This window comes from Trachurus japonicus, chromosome 22 (genome assembly GCF_045865225.1).
Source record: "Trachurus japonicus isolate A0001 chromosome 22, Traja_1.0".
Lineage (NCBI taxonomy): Eukaryota > Metazoa > Chordata > Actinopteri > Carangiformes > Carangidae > Trachurus > Trachurus japonicus.
This window is the reverse complement of record NC_140928.1, coordinates 16351161-16364947: the sequence shown is the minus strand read 5'-3', so window position 1 is coordinate 16364947 and position 13787 is coordinate 16351161. Positions and strand designations below refer to the sequence as shown.

Below are 13787 nucleotides of genomic sequence, written 5' to 3'. Positions count from 1 at the left end.
TAGTTAGTCTTGCCAAATGCAATAACATCTGACATTTGGACTTTAAAAACTCAACCCATACGTACCGGTAACCTAGAAGATTATATAAAATAAATGATCTAGTTAGATTATTGTTTTAGTAGTTAAATTTTTAGTAATCCACTGATTTTCCTTCTTGTAGATGAGATAATTAATACGATCATTTTTTCTTTGTCTGTTTGATAGAGATGTGGAGCAGCAGGAAAAAGGTAACCAGGCTCAGTCTCAAGTCAACAGGATCGGCATGCCAGCGGGTCTAAAGCTCACTAATTAACACACTGTGTTATCTGTTTAATCTGGACAAAAACCAGGGTAAAAATAACAACACTTCATAGTTTCATGGTGGGGGTGGGGGGCTAATTTGTGGATCCAGACAATTTTCATAGCTGTGGTCATGGCGAGGCCATTAATCACTGAAGGGAGGCACAGAAAGTGTGTATCCAAAATACAGTAAGCCCCTGATGGTTTTTGAATGTGCAGACAATAGAACAGTAACATTTTATTTAACTTCTACTCTATTTCTATTAATAACACTATTGACAATTTTCCATATTTTTGTGTCTTATAAATTTGATTCCTTTGTTCCTGTTCTTACTTTCATCTACTACTTTTTTTAGCGTTGCTGTTTACAGAGCCACTCTCCCAACAACGGGACAGGCCGTGACACAACAAATCACACTTGACAACATGTAAACACCAGTGATCCATCCAAAGCTCCTCCATGTATCAAACCTCATTAAGGGTTCACAGCTACCCCGCATCGCAGCATTATCTATCATTAATTGATATTCAGGATACAGGCTGTCAAGCGTTAGACAATAATAAATCAGCACTAAACATGAACAGACTTCAGAGCACTCGCCCTCAAAGGCAAAACCACTTACTGCATGTTAAATACAGTATCAACTCACACTGCAGATTTTCAGCTGCCAATACTCAATAAAAACATGCGGAGTTGCATTTTTTCCTAAAACTGCACCAAAGGCCTGTTTTCCTGTGATATCCAGCCTAACTCTATATTTGTAATTCTACTGTATGCATGAATATGTATGAGACCTTCTATGAAACATATTACCACTGAGCATGGTTTCATCGTAATCATGATTAAGACCTCTTTAATGAGGATTGCATACTTTGAAATCTAAGCTTTAATGGCATAAAATATCTTCATCTTTTCCATTAATGCATCACAGTATCGCTAACAACAAGACTATTACAGACTGGCTCACGGCATTCCACATTCGCATAATCTACATACACGGTGTCAAAGCCTCAGTGTCCCTGATCCATAATGTTGTCCAGATTGTGACCACTACTGTGTTCAGCTGTCCTCTGCCCCACTGAAACACAAAGTATAGTGCAATAGTACAGAATGGGCTACAATTAAACCCCATAAGCCCCCAGAGAGAGAGGAAGAGAGAGAGATACATGAGTACTGCGGCCTTAATGGCATTAATGCAAACCACATTAATGTGCTTATGTTCTTAGCTAAATGTCCCGGTTGTTGTGTGCAAAAAGCTCAGTCTGATGCCATGATGTATCAGTATGCAGCGCTGCTACTTTTAATTCACACACAGCACAATGCAAGTGAATGTGTGACCTATATTCTGCATTTTCTTAACTGTGTCATTTGCATGTGTTGCGGTTCCCTGATTTGTATAAAGGAATGAAGTGTTAATGGCTGTGTGATGTCAGCTCCACAGACACCGCAGTAACACACAGGAATGTGAAAATATTTCATTTCATTCAACAAATCGATGTGAAACATCACAACAGGGTCAGCCATGTCCATATTACTTACATTTCTTCAGATGCTCTATATTATAATTATACTACTATGATTTGTTTCCTCGGTAGATCAGTGGTGGACAATAAAATCCTTTTATGCAATTTCATATTGTAATGGATTGCCATGTTTGTTTTATATCTAATCATATAAAATACATCTGACCAATGAAGAAAATTCATCATACTGAAAATTATCAATGTTAATGTGCATGTCTCACAGTACAAACAGAAGATTACATGTGTTTCATAATTTCTATCATGATATAATTTACTGTATATTGTTATTATTACCCACTCTTAGTTGGTATATATGGCATCTACTGCATGTCTGTCCAAGGGCCTAAGAATATTGGGATATACTGTGCACACTCTAAAGCCATCTATATAAAGATAATTAATAGGTATTCTTTTCAAAATCTAAAAAAAAAAAAAAAGATTGCTATTTTTAACTAACTGTAATTGATTGTATCTGACTATGACAGTATCAAGGGTCAGGCAACTCCCTGTGCCCTATATGGTCCAGGTCAGCTTTAAGCAGCAGCTGTACATACTGAACGCATTAAACCTCATTGTTCTTTATTTTTAAATCAACCCCCCCCCTCTCTTCTCCCTCTCCCTCATAATACACAGTCAACCATGCTGTTTGATCCTACACTTCTCATCTGGGACAGCAGGAGTGACAAAACCTCTCTCCATCTTCGCATCCCTCTATCCTCCATCCTCCGAGCAGGAGATAGAGAGGGAGAAAGAGAAGGGCACTGGCCCAGAAGGTTGCCGTTTTAGCCAGAAGCCATGCTGTCTTCAATACCTATGTGAATTAAACATGTATGGAGGCCTTACAGAGCCCTGCTATTCTGAGGCGCCCCATGTGAGGCTGCTGAGTGTTGAGAATAAAGACGACGCTCGCTGTAGTGTTCACACAGCTGCCTGCATCTCTTCTGGCAGCATCACTGGCTTTTACTGAAAAGATGCAACCAGGCGGATGAAAGAAAAAACAAAACAAAAAAACAAGAGGTTCATCAAAACAGATCTGAGTTCAAATATCTTCAAGACATTTGTATCAACAAGATACAGACTAAGTGCTGTTCTGTTTGCAGTTTTGTGCCAAAAACCAAGTTATTTGCACAATAACTAATCCAAATCCAATCCTCAATTCTGTGTCTAAATGACAGTTTGTTGAGGCCAGATTAAGATTACAGATTAGTATTTTAGCTCTGATTAAAAATACAGCAGGGACAGATTTTTCCGTCTGTGCTGTTTAAATATCACATTCACAACACTTTTTTCGCGCACGACAATCAAACGGTGTTGAACAAAACATTGCAAGTGTGCAAGGAATCTGGATCCTCCCCCCAAAAAATCACTCTGATTTGAATTTAGTTTCATTGCTTATGACTTTCAACTTCTACCACTAATCACTGACGGGTGTAGGAAGTAAAACACACACACACAAATACACACCAACACACACATAAAGTCACTGCCAAACAAAGTGTCGGTACAAACCTGGCAGCGATGTGGCTGTAAAACAATCCTGAGTCACTGACACTCTGAGGGAGGCAGTATCGCAGCACTTGGAGCCGATGTACGTCCATTTTCGATAAACAGAAAAGCAACAGCAGCAGCAGCAGTTTATGACACAAACTCCCTCCTGCGCTGCTCCATCACCTTAAAACAGTAACTCATTAAAAGCAGTACAGTATATAATCCTCCTCCTGCTGCTGAGAGCGTGAGACATAAACTACAAAGAGCGACTGCTGAACAAAAACTGAAAACATCCGCCTCAGAATAAAACAAGATTAAAAACATCCACCAGCTCTGAATTCTTCCTTGTGCCGCCGCCGCTGCTGCTGCTGAACGCACTGTGACGATCTGTCTGGCAACAAAGAGATGACTGACGGACAGACTGGCAGAGATGAAGTCATTGATCAGCCTGCTGTCTGACCGCACAACAGATGAGCATGTGTGTGTGTGTGTGTGTGTGTGTGTGTGTGTGTGTGTCAGTGAACCTCTGTGCTATTGTCAAACCGTTAACCCAAGGGAGATTACCTCATATCCGTCTCAACCCCCAACCCACACACACACACACACACATACAGTTAAGTGAGTGTATTTAAGTGTATGTCTGGGGTGGGGTATTTGGGTTGCTGCTGTTAACCCCCCTTCACCCACCACCCCACCCTACCCCTCCTGACTCCGGCCTGCTGTTGCCATGGTTGCCCAGTATTAGGCGGAGGCTGAATGAGCAGCCAGCCGTCCATACTGTGGTCAGCACCTATTGACCGGGATGCCCTCGGCCTCGGAGGGCCGATGCAGCGGTGGAGTGTACAACAACAAGTGGACGAGGTGTTCGTGCTAAGCGTCCATTAACATCCACTGTGTAATTGACTCACTCTGACTCCATCGTTCAATCAGAGCTTAATGAACTGGTCGTCAGCCTGATCGTTGGCTGATGCATTTAAACTAAAGCTGCACTGATAAAGCAGCTGATGTTAGCTGACAGCAAATACACTGCAGCTGAAACTGCAACAATATGTTTGTTTTACTCATTTATTGTTACCTTTTTGTTCTTGGGGGATGTTTTTTTCTAGTTTTCTGTTCTAATGCATCATAAGAAAAAGGGGGGGGGGATAACTCATTAGTAGTAGTAGTAGTATTTGAAGCATTTCCATGTTTATCCATATTCTGTGTTGTAAACTGTTTTCTTGTCTGTATACAACATCTATTTCACGTCTGCCTGTCCTGGGTGAGGGATCCCTCCTGAGGTTTCTCCAATTTTTCCCTGTTAAAAGAGTTTTCTTGGGGGTTTTTCCTCAGTCGATGTGAGGGTCTAAGGGCAGAGGATGTTGTTATGATGCTGTGTAAAGCCCTTGGAGACAAACTGTAGGAAAAATGGGCTATACAAATAAAATTGCCTTGCCTATTTGATACTTGTGAAATGCTGGTCTCCAATGAAAAAAAATATTTTAGAGACAGTGTTCCAGCTCTACATGCTGCTGAATGACAAGTACATATGGTTTATATACTGCATAGTTTGAGTCTAATTTTAGTGGGAAAACGGCTTAGTCACAAGGGATTTGCTTAGGGATCTGTATCTTTGTTATTTATGTTAAAAATATGTTAATTGGTTGTTATATTGCATTATTGGATTTTTTTTACATTCCCAGATATCAGCCTTGGTCATCAATCAGGTTATTATCATATCATGTACTGAACACACACATCAGATTTTCTCTCTGTCTCACACACACACACACACACACACACACACACACAATCTTAGGACTGACAGTGCTCCAGTGTGAGTGTGACAGCATATTAGTCTTTGAACTTTCACCCCTCTGGTTCACTGGCCTCCGCTCTATTAGCCGACCTCATATGCCGCTCTGACAACAAACTACACAAACGACACACAGAGTCACACCGCCGGGGGGGGGGGGGGGACGTGACTGGGCGCTGGGCATCTGAAAAGGCCACTTGTGATTGGTTAAACAAGGGTCTCAGGCAGAAGAGGATTGGTGGGAACTGAGCGCCAGTCTTCGGCGCCCTCGGTGACGCCTGTGCCAAGCAGAATTACCGTTGGCTCATGTGTGGCTCAGAGTGTCCAGCTGGACCGCAGGACACTTCTGTGACAGGGAAAATGTTAACTACCTCGATCTGTGACAGGCGAGGCCGTGTAATGCCCCGAGGAAGGAACACCGTCTGCGCTCTTGCACTTATGTAATGACTACAGGCAACAGTGAACTGCCCCGGGGCAACTGATCACATCCAGCTTCCAACATGTGGTGGTAAAATGTGGATGTGACTCCTCTGTTTTTCTCCATGACCCAAGGCAGCAAGTGATGCTTGTAAGAGATATGGCTACGAATATATTTAATAGTATATTCATATGCTTCATTCATTCATTCATTCATTCATTCATTAAATGTTTTCCCTGATGGCAGCTACAATCATGAGTACTATGATGATGGATGGATATAGATCCTAGAAACAAAATAAATACCAAAGGAAATGAAGGTTTGATTTTTTTTGTTCTCAAGGAGTTCCTGAGGAAAATGCCACAGTCTGTGAAAATACACACCGATCCCAGTGAAAGCTAATAAAATGGTCGGGGTGTTTTTTCTGGCTCTGAGGGTGTTTTGTGTCAGCTGTTGGGAAACCAAACACAAACACACGCACACAGACACACACACACACACACACACACACAGAGAGACACACAGCTACACAGCTACACAACCACAACAGTGCTGCATATCTGAAATTCTTCTCGGTAGCTTTTGCAGAAAACTTTCCCCCCGAAAACCAAATAAAAAAGAATCACAGTAACACAGTCAGGCTTCAAGACTGAGACGTGGTACCTTTTGTTTTCTCAGATATACTGATACTTCCTTGTGTCAAATTGATTGATTTGACGGAAAAGATTGTGTGATTTCAATACTATTTCAGTTCCTCAGTTACCACAAACCTTCCTGCTCTTCAGTGTGTTGGCTGTGAATGATCCAAAAATAAATAAATAAATAAAAACTTATAAAATAAAATACAAATGAATGTCACAATGTTTGGGTTCAGTCTCTGTTGCTATCCTGAAATATTTCATAATCAATATTTCACGTCTCATCGAGCCTCACACTGGTTCTGTATTGATCTTTAATACAGCGCTATTGAACAACACTTTGATGGATGATCATCATGGACATCTTTGTCTTAATACAAGGAGATTATCACTTATTTATCTGTGGCATATCTACAGCAAGCAGCGTGCTGACCCCCATAATGACATCACTTATTCATTACATGCCTCATGCCAGTTAGCCCTCAGGCTAATTGTCACATATACAGTCGTACAATATGGATAGCAACCCCCCACTTCTCCGCCACCCCTCCCCCCACCTCTCCTCCCGTCCTCTCCCGTCACTAATCCTGATCCTTAAAGGGAAACACTGCTTCCGTTTGGAGAAGACACCTCCTCGAACAGAGGCAGATAAACCGGAGACTCGAGCCGACAGACTCGAACATTAGCCCGTTCATACATCTGATATCTTTCTGTGATTTCCCAGTCAGTGCAGAGTAGACCAATACAAACCTGTAGCTTTAAGACGAGCGCTGCCTCATAAATAATGAAGATACTGTGAGCGAGAGGCAGAGAGGTTTTCCCACTGATGTACTGTACTTTACAGTAGATTACTGGAGTGCATGCGGTCAAGCATAAACCTCTGATGTTATCTCCTCTGCCCCACATCTGTATTTGAGCTTCGACAAATCACCATACCCCACTGTAATCTACCAGGGCCATATTATACAGAGAACCCTCTATCCTTGTATCATCTGGCTTTTGATAGTCCCACTCATTCAGCCATTCAGAGATTAACGCTGCCTATCCCTTTCTTCCTGTCCCTCACACACACACACTTATACTCTCTCTCTCACACACACACACACGCAACGAGTCAGATGGGATCAATCCTGTGAACGAGCAGGAGCAGCTGAGCAGACACACTGACAGACACTGAGAAACTCATTCCTTCTTCCCAGGAAAAAAAATTGAACCAATGACAGATTGCTAAAGGGTAACCAATCAGGCAAACAGCTGGCTGCAGAGAAAACACAGACAGACGAGTGGAAAGACGGAGACAGACAAGAGAAAGTCAGCAACTCCTAGAGGAGACTTTCCCTCTCCCGTTTTTCCTCACTTTCTCTCCAGCTCGAGCCAGTTGCATTATTCAGCAGCATGTAGAGCTGGAACAATATGGCTGAAGGAGAAACAGCCTTTTCTTGCGGATAAACAGTCCCACAAACATTGTTTGAAGAACCACATGGATTCTGTGGTCTGAAAGCTGAGCCAGGCTTTAAACAGAAACACTAGAGACACGGAGAGAAGGAGCAACATCACTGCCACACACTCTAAAGCCAGTTTTACTCACTTAAAACCAAAGCACAAAAACTTAGAGAGACAGAAGGAAAGAGGTGGTGATGAGGAGTCGTCTTTTCTGCCTTACCCGAAATCGTCCAGGGAATACATGTCGCTGGAGAAGACAGCACGGTCCTCAAGCGAGGGATGAAAGCAGGTATAAAGGGGAGAGATTATGGAGGAGAGGGGGAAGTGTCGGCCCGAGAGGAGAGTGCGGTGCACATGCTGGACAACGCTGAAGCAGACACAACCTTTCTCTCTTCCTCGGTTACATCCTGTTTGAAAGAGCCGCTACGCCAACTGAGCAGACATACAGCGAAGGCTGAGAGAGAGTAGGAGGGGAAGGAGTGAGCCAGAGGGATGAGGAGTGTTGCAAAAGAGTAAGGGAATGTGAGAGAGGGAGAGAGAGAGCGAGAGAGAGAACATGTGACCAGTGCAGACCAGTCACCTCTCTCTGCTTCAAGGATTTCAGTGCCGTCTTTCAACCTCCTAGGAATCATTTCCACTGGATGGAAATTACATGTTAGACTTTATGGGAAACAGTGAGTGTTTGTACACCCGCCCTTCTTCAGCATATACAATCCCCAAAAGCTTTAAATACATTTTACAGTAACTAAATCTAACTAAAAGCATGTCTGCCACAACCTTTAATCACCAATTAACTAAGTGGGGTGAGGAAAAAACGGAAAGACAACGGTTCATTCATTTGGAAACGTACACAACATTGCAGTTTTAAAATCAGACACACTGTGGGAACCGATGTAATGATTAGTTTTATATTCCAGCCACAAAGGTTTCATTCATTGGGTGCAGCGTTTGTGGTTTTCCTTGTGGCTTGATCAGAATTTGCCACCCGGATGGTCCATCTGGCTGAAGCAAACTTAGACTATTAAGCTCCTTTGCCACGGCGAGCTGAAGTGTGGGAAACAAACAAAGAGCGATCTAGTCCACGAAAAGATTAGGAGGCTTTGTGGGTTTTGAAAACAGTAGAAACATATGACAGATCCCAGGTCTGAGGGTTTGTATGAAAGAGGCTGCAAGAATATGGCGGCTTATAAAGCTGCGGAGGCTCAGGTATGTGTTTGTGAAGGGTTAGGTATAAAACGAGTGACACTGACAGATCATATAGAATGAAGTGAAAATGGGATTAAGCTGTCAGAGGTTGTTCTCAAAGGCCTGTAGAGTGAAAGCTGACAGTATTGAACCCTGAGCAGAAAACTTTTATTTTTTTATTTTTACAATGATCTGATAAAACCAGTCTGATTTGCATCAAGCCAAAAAGGGCAAGATGCAGATTCATCATCAAACCTCCAGTGGTAGAAAGCCAAAGTATGACGCATGCGATCTGCCAGAAAGTGACCTGATTACGGTATGAAGTGTCTGCATCGGTGGGGAACCCTCAGGCCCTCGAGGCCTTCACAGAAGCCCTGACAAATCAGCACTTTAAATGTTATATCTAATCTTCTCTATCTAATAATTCCTCTCTAATTCCAGTTTTATAATTATTCTCTTTGAATTCTAATTTTATCCTCACTGAGTTCATTTACGTTATCAGAATTGCTTCAGAAATTAAAGAGTTAGTGTCCTAAAACCATGGAAATAGAGTTATCTGATCAGATTGGTCCTCTCTCTTTTTTTTGTCCTACCAGAGAAGAGGTTAGCTGGTTCATTCATCCAGGACAGAAAGCCTGAATCATCTGTGTCCACATGTGTTTGTTAAGAAAGTGACAGTGTCCACCTGTCACTTTCTTACAACACAATAATCACATTTTGATTAAGAGCAAAACTGATTCCTTAAGAACCTCCCTTCCTTTGGCTCAATGCCACAGCTATGAGGTTTAACCCTTTTCTGTCCAGGAGTTTAAGCTCTCAGATCAATGACTTCAGTCATTCAGTACTGATAGTACTGTGACAGTCTGTAATTGACTTATCATGACAATATTCATAACTTGGAAATGCTTTAACGCTTTTGATTCTTAACAAAACAAATGTCAATAATAATCCAAATTCAGGGACCACTACAAAAACCGGAAGGCTCGACAAATTCACCATCCTGCAATATCTTACCTTTGCACTCATTTCTGTACAGTGAACTCAACACTGTGTGTGTCAACACCACTGAGAAATGTTTAAGCATTTATATCTTCGTGTTGCTATGCTGCTTTGTTCCGAGCTTTGCTGCACTACTGGCTGGTCAAATGTTGCAGGTTGGTGTTTCTGTAAAATGTTAAATCTCTTGTGGGAGATGCTTTGGTGGTTGATCGTGTGTTTTTCAAACCACAGCTCAGTGTCAGGTGGAGGTGTTTACAATGTTTCTGCTCTGAAAGACATCACAGCACGACAAAAGGGTGAAGACTTGTTCATCCAGGTGCCTTGTTTACGACACTGCAGATCGGAGCCGGAGCTGATAAATACCTGCAGAGACATTTGGGAGTGAATGTAATATACTTTCACACTGCCAATGAAAGCCAGATGTCAGCAGGTGTTAACAGCTTTTTGACCAGTGTAAAAAGGGGCACGATTTTAAGGGTAAAAAAATAGCAAAAATAGTAAATCTACGGGCCAAAACAGATGTGAGTGTCACAAGAACAGTCTATTTCTTCACATGTAAAAAAAAATATATATAAATGCATATTAGAGAAACTTTAAAAAAAAAAATTATTTTATTTTTCAATGTGTTCCTGCTTTATCATCCTGGTAATCTCCATTTGACATTTCAGATGTATCTCAGGGCCATGCAGTTAGGAAACACTGATCTAGAAAATATGAACCATTCTTTAGCCTATTATTACAAAGCAATCACATGACTTACTGTACTACAACAATCGGTTACTGCTAACACCTACAGGAGGCAGGAATGTGTCAAAACTTTGTCAAATTTAATTCTGAACAAACTGAGCCCTTGATGAAACACTGTATGCATTTTAATAAGAAGTATTTGCCAACCAACCGATCATTTCTATTTTTCATACAACACATGTAACAGAAAGCTGCTTTCCTGCAGAGTATTTGTGTTTATGGAAAACCCAATGATATTTGACCAGTGTAGTCAGTTTTATATTTAGTGTGTTTAAGTGTTGAGTGCCAAACATTTTACTACTGAGAAATGTTGCTAATTTTGATCCAATCTAAAAAGGGAAACCTATATATAATTAAGAGCCTGTGTAACATACTTCATACCTTTCTGATCAGATGGTTCCTTATTTAAAGCTTGTTGCACGGCTGTTTGTGTTTAGACAATATTTCAGATTTGATAGCACTAGAACCTTTAGTTAAATTAAAATGATGGTATTTGTATCAATCATCCAAATAGATGGAGAGCACCATGTAGTTAAATGTCTCCCTGGAGTCCAGACTAACTATTATTGTGTCCGTGTCAATGAAAGCCTGGAGGATTTCAGTGCTGGAGTTGTGGTGACGCGGGGCTCACGTGGAGCTGCTCTCTGTTCAGCAGCAGCAGCAGCAGCAGCAGCCTGCAGTAAGATGCATAACTCAGCGTTTTACCTTCCACTGACTGCACTCGCTCATTCTACCTTTCATACCATGAGTCACCACAACAAGCGCTGCAGAAATCCTCTTGTATTTGCATTAATAGTAGAGGACAGACGCCTCGCTTTTTGCCCTCTTTCAAACCAATCTACCTCTCTCATCTGCACACACACACACACACACACACACACACACACACACACACAAACTTCCAACCTTGACTAGTATCCAACCAACCAAATGACAGCAACCAGTCTAACGGCACAGAGGAGCCATCACATAATAAAACCAGTAACATTACCAGACTTAAAATAACACACTAGTCACATGCGTACCCACAAACACACACGCACATCTACACACATACATAAATGCATGTGCTCCCTTACATAAATGCTGCAATGGGAGCAGTGATGCTGAACAAACCACCTCATTGAATTATCTGTCTTTTTCTTTACTGTGCAACAGAAAAGCGAGGTCACCTTGTTGTTGGCTTTGTGGAGATTTAAGACTTCCCTTCTGGGCTTGAGTCAAAGACCAGATCTGCCTCTGGCAAAAACATACACACAGGACGGGACACAAGTAGCGGAGCTTTACAGAAAAAAGGAAACGGCACGTTCATCCAACTGGACTGGAAGATATGAATCTTACATGTTGACTGTCTGAGAGCAAGAATAAGTTCTGCTGCTGGCTTTGAGTTGAGCGAGTTTACAGGAAAGGAGTGAATTATCTGGATCGCGACAAGATATCCAGATGTGAGAGCACCTATGTTTTTTTTTTTAATCACTTCTTTCTCCTCCTCTCTGAAGGGCTACACACAGCCAGACAGCCTCGTCACAGACATACACACACACATGCACACACTTGCAGTCAAACACCGGTAGCTACAGCAAAAGCAGGGAGAGTGCTCGGTATCTCGGTGGAGCTGTCAGAGTAAATCTGAAGCCATAAAACAGAATGGTGCAGGCCGCAGCTATGGAGACACGGAGGAGTCAAACTACAGGCAGCAGGGGGAAATATAAAAAGGACTGTTTCATAAATAGAGCAGAATAGAGAGGCTCTGACTGCTGCTGCTGCTGCCGGGCCTCAGTGCATTCTGCATTCCAGCATGAGCAAGGAGAGGGGCGTTAAAACACCACCCATGAGCTCGGGTAGATAGAATAAATTCATCTCATCATAACACATTTTCTATAGGCTGAATGTGCATGTGTGGATCCGTCATGGACTATAGGCTTATGTAGGTGTATGAGGAGGGGGGGTGGGGGTCTGATAACCTGCCTGGCAACCACCAGAATAAACACCCTCCTCTTCCCTGCGATGGGTATAAGCGCCGTCACTTATCCTATCTACTCCCCCAATCCCCCCCCCATCCCCATCCATCCCCTCCTCCTGCAGCCATGCCACTCGCACTGCCCGGTGCATCAGTCATGTTAAACAGTAAGCAACATTTTTTATTGTACCGGTTGCACCTTACGTAGAGAAATACATGACTGATGCTGTCGTTACCATGACAACATTGGTCCAGGGGATCAAAACCCTGCATCGAAAAGATCTACAATGTGCGGGCGGGTCCGGGCCGGCGGTGACAATAGAGGTGGAAACAGCAGAAGTAACATGAAAGCTTTTGTATTTGATGAGTGTGGAGCTGTGTGAAGCCGAGGCCCGCTGGGTGGGCCCCGGGATGCTCCACATACACCGCTGCCCCCCCACACGGAGAGGAAACTAGACATATGGTGTCAAAGACGGTGCAATTCTTCATTATATCGCATAAGCTGTTGATAAAAAACGATGGTAAATGGAGGCGCAGGCTGGAGGCACAGGGCTGAGTGTCGGTGCGCATCTGTCATGACGCGTCAAGCCGAGCGCGTGGTTTTTAGCCGCCGCTGCTGCTTACCTCATTTTCTCGTCTCTTTATTCAACCGGAGCTGATGGCAGCGATGAGGCTGATGAAATGGACCACACCGGTCCGCCTTTTGTGTCTCTGTGTGGACAGTAGTAGCTCTCCGGGGGTGGGGAGGCTTCGCGATCAGCCCCACCAGCCCTCCCTCCTCCACCTCGCGCGTCTCCTTGTGTGTGCGTCTGTGGGAAATATTATCACAAGAGGCTGACGACGATGATGAGTCGTGTTGCAGGAACGCTAAGCGAAAACCCGAGCGTTTTCTCCCATCGGCTTTGTGCTCCGTTGTCCCTGCTGCTGCTCTCCACGCGCGCCGCCGCGGCTCCTTAAGTCCATGGTCAGTCGGGCTTCGCGCTCGGTAGAAGACGGTGAACGGTGGTCGTCAGCCGCCGCCTCCCTCATGCCATATTTTCTTCCCATTCGGAGTGTTTTGGTGAGGTGGAGAGATTTGGGGGGGAAAATGCTAATACGGCGTGCGAAGGAAGAGGAGGAGGAGGAGGAGGGGGAGTAGACCGGCTCAATGCTGCCCACCTGCGGGGAAGACGCACACATGCAGCTCGCTGACGCCCCCCCAACCCCACCTCTATAAGTTGCAAAGCATATCATATATACAGCTCTGGAAAAAAAAATAAAGAGACCACTTTCACAAAATGTTTCTTAAAAGCATCTCTACATGTATGACAG

General features: G+C 43.2%; 1 protein-coding gene across 3 annotated transcripts in view; it reads right to left on the bottom strand.

Annotated features, from left to right (window-relative positions):
• Positions 1-13431, bottom strand: part of evla (Enah/Vasp-like a) — a 37264-nt gene extending 23833 nt beyond the window's left edge. Inside the window, exon 1 of one of the 3 annotated variants that reach the window (XM_085767616.1) lies at positions 13101-13431. In XM_085767616.1, coding sequence (XP_085623742.1) covers positions 13101-13105 — 5 coding nt within the window. In that variant the 5' untranslated portion in view covers positions 13106-13431. Of the gene's footprint in view, positions 1-3312; positions 3575-7805; positions 8073-13100 lie in introns of those variants that run through there. The other 2 variants (XM_085767615.1, XM_085767614.1) reach the window with 2 other exon arrangements.
• Between the last annotated feature and the right edge of the window lie 356 nt (positions 13432-13787).